General features: G+C 35.4%; 1 protein-coding gene across 1 annotated transcript in view; it reads right to left on the reverse strand.

Annotated features, from left to right (window-relative positions):
- Positions 1-15,325, reverse strand: part of LOC138698411 (pyruvate dehydrogenase protein X component-like) — a 36,418-nt gene extending 21,093 nt beyond the window's left edge. The window contains exons 1-3 of the mRNA XM_069824293.1: positions 15,155-15,325; positions 14,655-14,836; positions 5,688-5,850 (exon numbers count right to left, since the gene is read on the reverse strand). Of these exons, the coding sequence (XP_069680394.1) occupies positions 5,688-5,850; positions 14,655-14,836; positions 15,155-15,281 (472 nt within the window). The 5' untranslated portion in view covers positions 15,282-15,325. The remainder of the gene's footprint in view (positions 1-5,687; positions 5,851-14,654; positions 14,837-15,154) is intronic.
- Positions 15,326-16,400: the final 1,075 nt, after the last annotated feature.

Raw genomic sequence — 16,400 nt, forward strand, 5'->3', positions numbered from 1 at the left:
ATTGCTACTGACAAGTGATAACATGCAGTAAAACTCACTAATTTTTTTTTCAGGAATGACTACCTCGCTCCAAATATTAGCGTATGTTGATGATATTGATATTATGAGTTAAGGAAACTTTTTGAAACTGGAAAAAGTTGCACAAAACGTTAGCCCCAAACGTTAGAAAATAAAACAAAATATATGGAAATAACAAATATATCAATGATTAAATATAAATATTAAATATAAATTTAATTTGGAAAGATGAAAGAATGTTATTACAGTAATTACTGTTGAGAATAAAATGGACAAAGAAATTAATCTCAGATTAACATCAGGCAACAGAGGATATTCTGTACTTTAGTCTACAGCTTAGTTTTATGGTTTAGATCCTGATACCTTAGCCTTCAAACAAAAACCAAACTATATAACACGTTTCCGAGATCTGTTGTCATCTATGCCTGTGAAAGCTAGACTTTAACAAAAACTTAAAATATTTGGAAGGGAGGGTGTGGAAGGAACATTTTTGGCCCTATATAAGAAAATGGTAACAGGTGCATTATATATAATTATGAATTAGGGCCAATTTCACCACATGATACTAATCCATAATTAACTAGTTGTACCGGTAATTTAGCTTAAACACGGAAGTTAAATCGTATTTAATTCCTTTGCATTTCACCAAACTAATACACATTTAAAATAAAGTCAATTAAATTAACTCGCAAATTAAGTCATCACAGTCTTCGGAATTATAGTAAAATCGTAATTATGAAGGCCATGTGTTATATCATGACAAAAAAATTTCGTCATAAACAGAGCTAACCTCAAAATATATTAAAATCATCAAAAACAAAACGATGGATCGGTAGACTTTAGAAGAAAAGAAGAAAGGTTGGAAATAAGTAAAGAGAGATTTCAATGCAAGAAAACCTCATCCCAGTGTCTTTAGCAATAATGAAGACAAAACCGGAATATGAAATTAGATGCAAGGAAATATCTTGCACAAGCAAAATGGAAATAAATCGATTTTCGCTATTCTAATGCCTTCAAACATAATATTAGGCCTACATAATAAATATGTTATTCATATTACTTCGGTTGCCTAAAATATGGCAACCGACGATAGATTAAATGTTTCTTCAATAAATGTATAATTTAAATAATATTATGAAGTACCTAAACTTACTTGTATCAGTGGAAATTCCAAATTACCTTCTGTATTATTCAAAATATACTTGTGTCTTGCTTAGCCTAAACCACATTTGCAAATATTTTTCGTCCATTTATTTAAAATAATATTCTCTTTCGGAAATTATCCTCACCCATCTTGGTCACAAATCAAGTCCATCAATGCCTCTGTCATGATGAAAATATTGTCGTTAATGCAGGATTAATTATTTAAATGACCAAATATTGACCAATTAACTCAAATGTAGTTTAATGAGAGCTTAAAACCCAATTTGTGTTGGTGAAATGCACTGTCTATTTAAGTGTCAATTAGAAAGACTTTAAGTGACAATTAAAGTTAAATAAGCTTGGTGAAATCGGCCCTTATAGTGACACTGATATAGTTAGAATAATTAAAACCTTAAGCATTAGGTGGCTGGAACACCTTGACAGCAAAAAGGAGATAGATCATGCTATAAAGTTACCTTAACAAAAATAGGTGGCAAAAGAGGAACTGAACAGCCTAATATCAGATGGTTGGATAGTGCGAACAAGATTTGAAAGTAGTGAGTAAACGGATGGAAAAGGAAGGCAGAAGATAGGAATGAATGGAAGTGCATTGTAGGGGCAGTCAAGGCCTGCAACAGGTTGTAGCACCAATAATTTACGATGATGATGATGATGATGATGATGATGATGATGATGATGATGATGATGATGATGATGATGATGATGATGATGATGAGGCTGTCACCAATGCTCTCCGCCCACTCCCCGAGCCATCTACAGATTTATGCACCGTGATTCTGAGAAGATATTTGTAATTAAGATACCCATTAGAAGTCCATCATTCTGTCTTTAAATACATTGATGGATCTCATACGAACAACAATGAACTCATTCAAGTTTCAAGAAATGATGGTTAAGGTCATCAGTTATCACAAGCAGTAATAAAATTATCAGCTAGCAGCTACTAGGGTTACTATAAATGAAGAATAAAATTAGTTTATCAAAGATCAAGAGTACAAAATTTCGTACACTGTAAGCAATATATTTCAAATTATGGTTTTGACAATCAGCAAAGTTCAACAGTCAGAATAAAATTCTCTATTCTATCAATGCAATCATTCACAAGAAATGTATGAATAGAAACATATCTTGGATTTTATAACGGTCTTAAAATTGTGCCTTTACTTATTAATCATTTTGAATGTTTTGCTAAATATGGAATTGCATTTAGAAGCTAAAGTGATTAATTCCATTAAGATTAAAACTTAGAAAATATATGCGAAAGTTGGAAACTTCTTAAACAACAATTTTATTCCTGAATAAAAAAGTTGTGACAATCTGCACAACTACAAAGTTCAAATGTTTGATAAATTTTTATCTAGAAAGTGGTCTAACTACGTTATAAAAAAACACAAAAAATGGGGTTACTTCGTTTCTGAACACGTCAATTAAACCAATCTTTAAAATATTTCTGAAACATAATAATTGCTTATATCAATAAATTCTCGTATGGGTTATAATGATAAAGGTTATTCCTAATCATCTAGATGTTATCATGTTTGCCATTGGACTAAAAGTTCACATCTGTAAACCTGGCTGGAAGAAATTACTTTTTAAAGGCTGATAAAATTCTTAGCACAACTTCTTCTAGATGGAAAGTAAAACCCAAGGAAATATAACATAAATTTATAGCAGGGAAAAAGAAAAACTTCCACTGAGGCAAAACTATTGGTCTTTATTCCTTGCTTTACGAAGAGATGCCTTTGCTCCGGGCCAACATTTTGATTGAGACTCCAGACTTTAACATTTGTGAGCTAGCAGAGGTCTTTTATGGGCAATTCAGGAAACCAAACAGAACAAACGGACGCAATTAATCTCTAAAGAGTATAGCATTTTAGGAATATCTCTCTCTCTCCCTGCCTCTCCCCCTCTCAAGTAAATTTCTAGCGGTAGTTTTATGTTCAAATTGCTGATGGTGAAGCAAGTAAGCTTTTGTCGAGCCACATTAAAGGATACACAGTATGCAACAATAATACTTTTAAACTAAAAGGAGTGAGTTATTGGACGACACAGCATCATCACACAAAATGACCAAAATGTGACAGACAGTCATATGGCATGTTATTGGAGAGGAAGAGAAGATGTGACAGACTTTGTTGACTGTACTGTGAATTCTGGTGAATCATCTTCCAGTACATCTGATAGTGAGTTTGAACTGAATGAATGGGGAAATGAGAGGGGGAACATTTAAATGGTATGCCAAAATGTATCTTTGCAAGGGAATTTGGAATTGAAAGGAAGTGTTTATGTGAGCTCCGAGCCTATTGGCCACGTGTTTCACTTCGGTTTTCGCTATCCCATATGAAGGAACATTAGAGAATTTTGAAGTGGAAAGCCGACTGTAAGTGAACATTTTTAATAATCAGGAAATTTTTCCGACCCCTTTCACAGTTTGGACAAAAAACCTAAAAAAAAACCTATTTCACCTATTCCAATAACCTAAAAATGACTTCTTAAAAACCTAAAAATCCGGTTCCTAGAGATGACTTTAACAAAATATGGCCTGATCGGCACTGAGGCCATAATGTGCATTCTTCTTAATAAGGAGGATAAGGAAAGTGTGTCCCTGGCTAGGAGTGGGATGGAGCATATTTGCTGTACTTATTATAAATGTAAGTGACTTAGTTACTGATTGCTGGATGCCAGGCTAGCCACGAAACTGAGTCCAGTCCCATCAACCAATTAGAATTTGGGGATGTACAGAGATAAAGGATAGGAACCTTGGTGTGTTTAAGAGCCTGAATTGCAGTTCACCACGTGACAGGGCATTGGTGTGTTTCTAGCATAATATGGGCTGGGGATAGGTCCTGATCCTGAAACACGAACAGGCAATAGATGCTCGCTGCTTCTCAGGTCATTCCCAATGCTGTATTTCTAGTTGCCAGAGACCGAGTTCAGCTTCGTCAGCTCAAATAGGTTAAGAGACGAAGCCACGAATAATTATTAAGGACGAAGGTTTCTGGCTTAAGGCTATGGATTGGTTAAATTTCTAACTTTTACAATTTTACACCAATTAGTCTGAAACTTTTACCACATATTTTTTACAATGTGGACATGTAATAAACAAATTTTCACTTGGATATTCCAATAGGTTACTTATAATTAATTTTTTGTTGCTTTTTTTAATACTGTCCCAATTTTCAAAGTGAATATAAAATTCCTTTAAATTTATATTTAATTTATTCATGATAGATGTATGTAAAATATGACACATGTTTTTCGTATTCTTCCAATTACTTTTTGAGAAAAAAAAAATTTACTCTTTTAGTTGTTAATTTTTTAGTTTTTTTAAAAACTTACCACATCCTCAACACATGGTGAGTTTAATACTTTCAATAGCAGAAGAAAACACATATGTCAGTTTACTTCACATGCTTGTGGACGTCTGTGCAAAATTTCACTGAAATTGGAGAAAAACTGCATTCATTAGAGCATTTTGAATGTTACAAAATGTTGAAAATTGGAAAGTCGACAAAATGGGTGTCAAAGTACAACATGTATATGATATATATAGTCGTGACGCTGTTATTCCCGGCATGACTCCTCCTCCTCTTTGCTTACGTCTTAGGAAGTGAAGGCTCTATAAAGTCTAGGTAAGTAGTATCGTTCGCCATTTTTGTTCTTTCATTGCCGAGCTACCAGACTAGGAATCTATTTGCCACACCATCAAACATCATCATGTCGTAGCTCCTATGATAATAAATCAAATGCACTGTAATTCAGCAAATAATTGAGCGGCAAATAACGTCCTCATGTGCTTTCTGCGAACGCCAACGAAAGAGCCAAAATGGCGGGCGATTATATTAAGTATTTATCGAGCCTTAGGAAGTGCATAACGTCGTCATCAGCAAATCACAAAACGCACACGTTTAGATGTAGCCGACCTGGAACGTGATTGGCTGCCGGAAATAAGAGTGACGAGACTATAGTATCGCTCTGGTCCCTTTAAATTCGTCCTGAGGGGCTTCAAATTGTCATGGGCCAAAATAAGGACAAATATAGAAAACTGGAACATTATTTTATTTTAGAGTTAAAAACAAAATTTCCATTTTTTAATGGATTTTTCGTTATTTTTCACCGATCCATAGGCTTAAGATAGGCTGGAGTGGACCTGATCAGCAGCCTCCAACAAGCAATGAGTGCCTGTCGCTTTTCAAGTCATTCCAGATGTTGTATTTCAGGCCACCAATAACAGAGTTCAATTCTGTCAGACTAAATTGGAAAGGTTTATTGGAAGACTAAATCTGGCTTAAGATGAGCTGGGAGTAAGTCAGAGTTAGGAGACTTGTACAAGCAATGAATGCATGTCACTACCCTCGCTCTTCCCAATGCTGTATTTCATGTCCTGTTAGTAAAGGAAAGGATTATATGATCTTGGAATTGTGGATTGTGACTTCCAGCAACATAGCTCAAAGGGTGACATTCACATAAGCCATTTCACGCCTAAATAAGTCTATTAGTTTTACCCCCAGATCCCGTTCTAGATGCTGGTTCTGATGGCGGTGGTGATGATGCTGAAGAGGGTGCACCAGAAGATGTGGGAACGTCAACTGACTTCCAGTCTTCACCCTCAGCTACCATAAGTGCTATAACAGTTCCTACTTTCACATCTTTAACGTCTTCTTGAACCTGTGGAATAGGATGTTAAAATATAATATTGTGATCGTGAAGATAGATGCCACTTCTGACGTCTCTAGTAAAGTTCATGGAATGTATAGGGCCAAAGCACGACATTGCAACTAACAGCAGTCTCTCTTCCCTCCACCCAATGGCATACAGTCAGCTGTAAGGCAGGTGGGTGGATGGGCAGGTAGATAAGCCCAGAAGGAAAGTTAGGGAATATATGTGACAATGTCATGTCCACTTTGTATGGCACCAGCAAGGCGAGTGACGTATCCAGTTGCCATTGACTGAGAGATTCTGGAAGCAGATAGGAGTTCAAATATACATTTCGGAGTTTTTAAACTAAATAACGTACTATATAATATAAGACATCACGCACTACTGTAGGAACGTCTATGACAGACGTGGGCATCAGTAGTACATGTCGAACGGAGTCGAACGCAAGGACGTGATCTCTCTCCCTCCGCACCCCTAGCTGGGATACCTGTCCGACCAGTTGAAGAACTGGCAGTCAGCGGTGGATTTCACTAAAAAAAAATGTCGCTCTCTAAGGAAGCTCCTGAAGTAAAAAAGTCCAAAAATATTATTTCCACAAAGAATGGAAAAATTAATTCTTTTGTTGCGAAGAAGGGGAAAGCGTTAGGTGCTTATTATGCTACAAAATTTTACTAGCACGTTGAGCGACATTATGAAAAGACTCGTTTTAATGGAACAATTTTTTTTTATTTTATTTTTTATAATGATAGTAGTCCACACCTGTGGAGAAACGGTTAGCGCGTCTGGCCACGAAACTCCAAGTGCAAGTGCACAAATATGGCTGGTTTAGATGTATATAAGCTTAAACAACTTTGCAAAGTAAAATATTCACATTTTCGGAGTTTTGTTATGAAAAGTGCTTCTATGTTTGGCTCAACCTTTATTTGTGAACAGTTTTTTTCTCAGTTGGTCATTGTAAAATCCAAATCAAGATCACGCATTTCAGACGAAAATTTATTCTATCAGCTCACAATTGCAATGTCTGACATAACTCCAAATTTTGAAATACTTGCTGATTTACATGACGAAGAAGAATAAACGAATCCTTTCTTTTAAGGGCATGAGTCAATTGACGTAAATTGACAAAAACAACAAAGAACTACAGTAAGAAGTTTAAAAAATAGCCTAATTGTTGTTTTTCTGTTTCTTAATAATGTGCTTGATATTTTGTTAAGAATCTATTTTTCCTTAGTTTCTTAATTTTATTTTGAAAGGATGCAAATTAGTGACTGATGCCCTTTCAAAACAAATAGCTTCAGATTATGGCATTACTTTTTAACTGTTGTGGAATTGTATGTTTTATATCATTTTATAAGGTTTTTACAGTAATTAATTGTTTAAATTAGAAATACAGTTATGTTTCAGCTTTTTGTAAAATAGTTTGTATTTGTTTTGGAAAATTTGTTTTCTTTCATTGTCATTATTAATAAAAATAACATTTGTAAAAAACTGTGTATCTTTTTGTCCTGCGTAATTACTTAACGTTCCGTGTTTCAACACTTCACGCGATCCACCGCTGAGTATTACGTTAACAGGTGATGCGTGTTGCAGCAATCAGAGTAGTAAGGCGCATCTCTTTAAATGCCCACGTCTGGTCTATGACAATGGTTGTCAGCACTCGCTGAAATGGGTAAAGGGTAACAAGAGCAACGTGTTGTGCCCTGTCGTGCAGCAGGAAGAGGTAGAGAGCATACCAGACAGTAGCTACGAATGCACCATAGTGCAGTGACTTCTCTGCAGGTAAGAGACTCTAGCCCGAGGTGCAGTGTGCTGATGACTGCTGGTCTATGATAAGGTACAGAGTATGACAACACTATGGTTAGAGTAATTGATTGTATGATCAGCTTCACTAAATGACAGTCAACTTTAAACTTTTATTTCCAGTATGCTTTCTAGCATCTTATTTTACTTCCGGTAAGCCATACCGACCACTGAGGCTCCTATAAAAATAAGTAAAAGTGGTCAAACCATGATGATAATTTCTCGCTTTTGTGGCATGCGCCCACATTATTCTCATTTGTCTAGTGGTTACTACGATCATTCTTAGATCAGACATTTCTGAGTTAAAACTCAATTGAAGGTGATGGATTTTTAAAGATCATGAAAATCCTTAGCTAGGAATCCTCTAAAAGTCAGTCTTTAGAAGTAACAAGTCAAACATGTAGTGTGATTTACAACCTTCAGTATTGTTCCTGGTGCATCATGGAAGGTGGATGTACAAAAGGCATTTGAAAAGTTGGGCATAATACATGACATAACTCTGATTGAGGTTCTGGGTGATATGTACATCTCACTTGACAATGTGTGTCAGAGGAAGAACTATTGTTTGTATGCATTTGAAGTCTAACTACTGTAGTGTAATATGTAGTTAGTTGGCGATGTATCCAATGGAGGGGGAAAGGAACTAGCCACCCAACCCCATTATCTTCTGGCTTAGTTGCCTTGTAAGTGGTGTGAGGTTCAGACCTGTCTTCGGACAGTTGACTAAACAACAACATGGCAGAAATGTAATTAATATAAATTCTTGTAACTAACTCAATATAACAGAGAAAGATCATTACTAAATTTCAATAACTGAAGGAAATGAAAGTAGCAGTACATAGCTTCACTTATTTGGATGTCTTAAAAATATTTGCGTTCAATGATGATATTAATGATTAAATCTTAACATGGCTGAAAGCACAGGTGGCTGACTTTCATGACACAGCTTGTTCCAAATTCAACAAATTTCTTGATAACGGTGGTAACTAGGCGAAAAAATGGTTGATGTTTTCTAAGAGTTGCATGATTGCACACTAACAATAAATATTTTAATAATTTTTCCAGTTTTTCTGTCTTTGCTTTCCAAACACTCCTTGTACTATTGTCACTGTCAAACTGTGGATAAAATCTTAAGATCTATTCCGTCAAAACTCAGGGTACTCGTCACCCCATCTATATGTAAGTAGGCTATTCAAGATTTTCTTCTGATTCTGAGAAACCCATTTAAAGCCCAATCAACGATTTCATATTTCGAAATATATAACATATCGCACGGATGGCCCAAATGCACCACATGGAGGGGTAGCTATACTCATAAAATCTGCAATTACATAGCTATGTCCATTCTCCCAATCTACAATATTTACAGGCTGTGCTTATATCAATCAACTCTGTAAAGGAAAGAATAATAATTGGTTCCATATATGCACCACCCAGTGTACCACTGACCGAACAAGATTTAACTGCCTTGTTAGAACAATATCCGTCATTCATTATTGGAGGTGATTTCAATGCTAAACATATAAATTGGAACTGCAGATTAAACACTCAGTGCGGGAAAACGCTACACAAACATGCCAATGACCATGATTATAATATATACGGGCCATTAACTCCCACACACTATCCCCCACGTGTCAACTGCCAACCTGATGTCTTAGATGTATTCCTACATAAATCTGATGCACCTATAAATTATGTAACCACTATAAATGAATTAAACTCTGATCACAATCCGGTGCTAGCAATAGTTGATTTGAAACCACCTGAACTGCCATACAATGTGAGACCACCAACCACTGTCAACTGGAGAAAATACAGAAATATCCTTGAAAATTCTGTTCCAGGTAACGTAGAAATCAACACTGAGGAAGAACTAGAAACGGCATGTAAAACCTTAACTAATACCATCAGACAGGCACATATAACTTCGCAGGCAACAATAGCTAGTCGTAATATACCTACAGAATTCCCGGAATTAATTGAACTATTAAGAAGAAAACGAAAGGCCAAACGTTTAAAAAATAAATACCATCGAAGATGTGACATAGCACAATTTAATTTCCTAAAGAACTATATTCACAATAAATTATTAGACCTACGTATCGCAACTTTTGAACGAGATATCTCCATTGCTGAAAAAGACAACAAAATTTGGAACATAACTAAACGCCTAATTCATAACAGGAATTCCGATAATCATCCCATACTTGGACCAAATGGGCCGGTTTATTTACCAACAGAAAAAGCTGAAATAATTGCATCCACATATTTTCAACAGTTCCAAACATATCAAGATCATCCAAACTACACACAACAACACGCTCATATCCGACAAACAACAAGGCAGTTCTTCCAAACCTATCCAAATGGGTTAATTGTGCACACCACACCTTCTGAAATTAGTAGATCTATCAAAAAAGCACCACAAAGAAGAACACCCGGATCCGATAAAATAACTTACCAATGCCTGAGAAACCTACCGAGAAACGCTCTGACTCACCTTACCAAAATATATAATAGTGCACTAAAACTCCAAACGTTCCCACAACTATGGAAGACTGCAAATATCATTTCAATTCCCAAACCCAGAAAAAATCCACAACTACCACAAAACAGAAGACCGATCAGTTTGCTTAGCACACTTGGAAAAATCTATGAAGGAGTGATATATAACAGACTATATCCACATCTACAGCGACATATACCCGATGAACAATTTGCATTTATGTCAGGACGAAGCATAACAACGCAACTTCTCCGCTTAACTGAAACAATCACCACTGCTTTCAACAACAAACAATATGCTGCGATGATGTTACTTGATGTTAACAAAGCTTATGACACTGTATGGCATACAGGTCTATACTATAAACTGATTCAAGTTGGAACAAACCCAAAATTAATACATCTTATTAAGTCATACCTTTCCAACAGAAAATTTCAAGTTTTACATCAAGGTGCCTCATCAACAAAGTATAACATGTACGCAGGTTTGCCACAAGGATCCAAGCTATCACCTATACTTCATAACTTCTACTCAGCAGATATCCCTACACAACCATATATTCACATGTTTCAATATGCCGACGACACTGCATTTTTATCAACCGCAGAAAACCTACCATTTGCAATCAATAGACTACAAAACTTCTTAAATAATTATGAAACATGGACCTACAGATGGAAAATTAAAATCAATCCCCTTAAAAGCTCTGCAATCATTTTTCAAAAACGACAAGCCCAACCCAGGACCCGACTCAAATTATTCAATACATACATCAACTGGACCCCAAAAATAAGATATCTGGGAATAACTATGGATAAAACACTAATTTGGAACCAACATGTCACTCAGTTAACAGGAAAAGCCATGGGTAGATTTCTTCAATTATATCCACTATTTAAAACTCCAGCATTAAAACATAAAACTAAATTACATGTCTATAAAGCCTTAATTCGAAGTATGATAACATACGCAGCACCGGCTTGGGCATATGCTAGCAAATCCGTCATGAACAAGATACAAGTTATCCAAAACAAAATATTGAGAACCATTCACGGCAGTGGATGGGGAACAAGTACACGACAACTTCATGATGACCTCCGAATAGAATATCTCTCCGAATATATACAAAAAATCACAAATAAACTCTATCACAAGGCAGCACTCAACAACAACAAACTAATAAATTCTCTTGGCAGATATGATATAAACAGGAAATACAAACATCGCCGACCCAAACAACTACTCGCATAAACTCAATCCATCGAAATGACATCCACAAGATTTATACTATACTCATTCAGAGCCACCTACCATAGTTGAAACAAATTTATATTCCGTTGGACGCATTCGTGTCGACGGAATTTAGATACCATGCGGATACCAAAGATTATAATATGCTACATAATTGAAGAGGAAGGGTTGATATCAACTGAAACTCTAACCAATCAACAAGATAGACGACTTGTGGTTGGTATTGGAATGCCATCTTGTGTACATCTTCAAGAATCTTTCTGATTCTGGGTTGGTACTGAAATGTTTATTTTGGGAATGTACTGTACATTTATACTAAATGTTAAGCTCATTCTTTTCAATACATTGTCATTCAATACATTCAATACAGTGTCTTTAGTCTCTCATACAAAATGGTTCGTTCTTGGTCTAATCTTGTATTATAGCTAATCTATCAGAAATGTGAGATAATTCAATTTTAAAAATCTGTCTAGTTTAGGCCTATTAGGTAGGCCTTACCTATCAATAGCTCCATAAAAGACTGGTAATCTATTCATGAAACTACAAACCTAAGAAATTTCACTAACCATTCATCTGCCTTTACTTAGTTTCAAGGAACAGACTGGAATAGAGAGGTAACAGGGCACATACAGATGGTAGGGGGAAGACAGAGACTTTTCCTTGGAAATAACAGATTAATGATATTAAAAGGGTGAACACGGATATACAATCTGTAATACTTTTTAATGATTTTGTTTGTATTCAATATGTAATCCAACAACAATGAATGCACTGACAAATTGTAAAAGAAAAGCCAACATTAAATTTTAATATTACACTTTCAATCCATCTCAGCAGCATCAAGAACTTCGTAAATTTTGGGTAGTTTATCAGACTGTCTATGTGGTGCTAATATTAAATCTGTGGACGTTCCATATTGCAGTTATTTCGTAACATCTAATGTCTCAGTCATGCTGGAATATTACTTAAAATTTGAAATTAATACATATTTCGATCACAAAACATTGTCATTGTTAAAAAAACTGTAATACATTCACTACTAGGCTTATATGCATGTTAATGAAGAAACAATTAAAAGCAAAAAAACTATTCTACTGTAGTAAATTTTCATAGTACTACCAACAGTGCTTATAATTTATCTAGTACTACTTTAAAAATTATAGCAAAGGGTATAGAAGGAGTTTTATAACTACTGTAAATCATACCCAGCAAAGGAATATTAAAAAAAGCATATAGTTACTTATAATGAATTATAACAAAGCAAATTTCAATTACATATGTTGAAGTTTTAGAAGCTGTGATAAATTCACCCAATGTAATACTGTGCTATGAATCACTAGGCTAAAGCAATACTATAGCACAAAGTGAGGGCTTCATTATCATCAGCCATTGAGCTGAAAACAGTTAAGTGCGAAAAAATAGTTCAGCAAACATGTGTAGAGGGGAAGAGAAGGCCTGATGGCCTTATTTCTACCAGGTTAAATAAATAAATAGATAAATAAATAAATAAATAATTAATAATAATAATAATAATAATAATAATAATAATAATAATAATGTATAGGCTATATAGTGATGATTAAGTACAATTACATTTTATAAGCTTAGTTGATTTTCATAGTGCTTGATGATTACTTACAATAATTACATTTTATAAGCTTAGAGTTAGTTTTCATAGCGCTATCATATAGGCCTATAAACCATACAGGTATCATAAGGCCTTAAGTAATTCAAAGAGTGCAACTGAATTTGTGCGTTATGAGGAAATAAACAAACATATATATTTAGGCTAAACGAGCAACCATTATTTTATATAATTCTGGATTCCAGTGCTGCAGAGGTGGACAATTTTCGTTTATGAACATCAAACAAAATATATTAGGAACAGTAAGAGATGATCTAAGATCTGTACAGATCTCCACATACAAAACTTAGGCACCCATATGCCGTATGACTCCATACAGACAAAAATTTATTTTCCCCATACAAGTAATTAAAATAATTGTAGGTTCCCATATGATGTATGGCCCCGTATGGCCTCCATGACAGCACTGTGTGCCCCTAACAAATATACGATGGTTGGGGTATAAGTCATGGCAACTATTTTTTTGTGAGAATTCGAGCATGGGTAGAAAATGTGAAATATACAGATGAAAGAACAAGGAATGGACGAAATGTACGGACATTTAACCATACACCAACATTTTGCTCCTCATGTTCATTACGGTCGTTGCCGTAACATTACAGGGTTCCTGTGCCAGAATCATTACAGCACACATACCCATTCTAAAGGTCCTCAAAGTAGTATCCTGCAACGTTCACAACACGCCGACAACCACGTGGGAGGTGCTGAATACTATCTGCTTCACCATTTTCCTCATCACGTGTGAATCTGGGCATCTGTTGTTGCATCACTTTGGCAATGTCCATTTTTGTCCCAAACCATCTACCATGTAATGATTCCTTTACCTTCTGTATGAGGTCAAAATAACATGGAGAAAGGTCCGGAGAGTATGGCGGAGGCTCCAATTCTTGTCATCCCCAACGCCACAGTAGCCACCCTACACATTCTGCTTTATGTGTCACATCAATCAGCACACTCACTGGTCGTCCTGCCCATTGCCAATCGCTGGTTGCTTCGAGTCCTCGCTGAAATGCTGCTACCCACCTGTCTGGTACGAAAAGGCATTATTCCCAACAGCTTTTACCAACTCTGTGGCACTCTCTGGCATTCCTCTTACGGAGAATGGCTATTTTGATATAGGTTCGACACAGGTTACATTCATCCTGCACGGCACTACACTGACAACTGATTTAACATTACTCTCTGTTCTATTACAGACAAGCACAGAGCTATCTTGTGTTGTGGACACACACTATGACTGCACGGCTTCCAAGCGACATATGACATTTTGTAATATCAAACCTTATGCTTGAAAAAAAAATAGTTGCCATGACTTATGGCCCAACCCTCGTATAAATATAGGTGTTTAAATCTCTTGGCTATTGCTAGAAAGTGCAAGCTGAGAGTTAACAATGGAAAGTAGTGTTCCCATAGTGAGTCACAGATTTACAACTCCCTTAACCGTCTCATTTTTAAAGGCTATTCTGATGGGATCTTCGAAAGCGGTATCGACTGACAGTCCCACAAACCTTGGTTGTTACCTATGTTTTATCATGAATAATTTTTTTGTCAAAAACTAAAAACAAAAGAGATAAGATTAGTTCTAAGAATGTTAGTTCACAAACATACCAAGATTTTTGCAAGAATTCCCTCTTCTTCGGTTTCAAAAGAGACGACAGCTTTATCTGTTTGTATATCACATAAAACATCACCTGGAGCAATTGGATCACCTTCTTTCTTCAACCACTTAACAATTGTACCTTCAGACATAGTTGGTGAAAGTGAAGGCATTTTCAATTCTTGACCGGCAACTGAAAGTAAATTTGAATATTCCTTATAAGCTCACATTTTTACAGTCAAATCTTTCATTCTCCAGTTATACTTTTAAGACTGTCAAATAATTAACATTTCAGTTTTTAAGGTTAAGGACGTCTGGTAACAGATTACTCTACATGCACATTTGTTATAATATTATGTCACACCAAATTATAAAATATTCCATTATTGCACTTCAAACATGAAATTATCTTGAAACAATTCCCACATACACAGTCACTTTTACATATTGTATGTGTCTCAAAATCAAAGCAATGACATACAATACATTCAACGAGCAATGCCTTACCCACCCCATAAGAAAGATGACTTGTGAAAACAAACTCTCTGCTTTGTTTTTAATGTATGGGATTGTAATAATAATGTCTGTACATAGTTTCTAGTTATGTTCCCTATTCTAACCCTTATGGCAGCAGCCATTTTCGAGGACGGAAGGTCGACCTTCACATGTTCTTAATGTCGGTGTACTGCCCTTTCAAAAAAAAGTTACGTATTGAAATCAAATCAAGTAATAATTATGCATTTTTAACCCGTAATATTTCATCTCAAATCAACGTATAAATATTACTATTCAACTGAAGATTCCTCCAATAGTTATAGTTTATTAAATTAATTATGAATGCAAATCTACCACTGATTTAGGGACGTAATTGTTACCAACACTACAGTAAACATTGTCTATCAACATAAAAGCAAGGAGAAATTGGTTTTAAAATGGCATTAAAGCAATTAAAACATTGCAATGTTGGGAAATATATAACATATGTAAGTCTTTTTGTCACTCACTCAATGATTTTGGTTGTCTATTAATTATTCTTCAAAACAATTTATCCGAGCGTAACCTAACCTCACTTGACATTATAAACACTATTAGTAATTTGATTATGACTGTATTATAAATGATTCTGTGCAAGAAAGACTCATTATTAAACTGAAAGATAGACCTAAATATTAAAATATATACTTCATAACATGTCATCCTTTTTTCCAGCCATGGATGCAATTCATTCGGTCTTTCACAATTGGACCTGTAAATCGAGCGGAACACGAAATCCCTCCAGAAGAATTTTTAGAACCACAAATACCTCCTTATAAAGAAAAAACTGATGAGCCACTGAAATTGAAAAAAGCACGGTAGGCTAATTTAAGTTTATGGTGAATCTTTGATCCAGCAACACACAACATACGGGAGAAATAAAGTATTTAAATCGTTGAAAATAACCTCGAAATTGTAACACACTACTCTAAAGACACGATGTGATCACTGCGAAAGTTATAAACCCATCCAATCCGCTCCAAATACTTTCGTTTCTGATATACCCAACCGATGATTTTCTAAGACATTTTCACACGAAATCGTCACGCAATCCAATGGCACCACCATTATGTTGCACTACGATGGAAAGCACTCCTTTTTTCGGTCCAGGGTAAATCTATTTGTTTAGAGCCTACCTATGTACAGGTACATGCAAGGCATGTTAAAAGCCAGAACAAACCAAACCTAACCTGTCACTGATCTTCGACTTTATGAAAATTCAT

This window comes from Periplaneta americana, chromosome 4 (genome assembly GCF_040183065.1).
Source record: "Periplaneta americana isolate PAMFEO1 chromosome 4, P.americana_PAMFEO1_priV1, whole genome shotgun sequence".
Classification (NCBI taxonomy): domain Eukaryota; kingdom Metazoa; phylum Arthropoda; class Insecta; order Blattodea; family Blattidae; genus Periplaneta; species Periplaneta americana.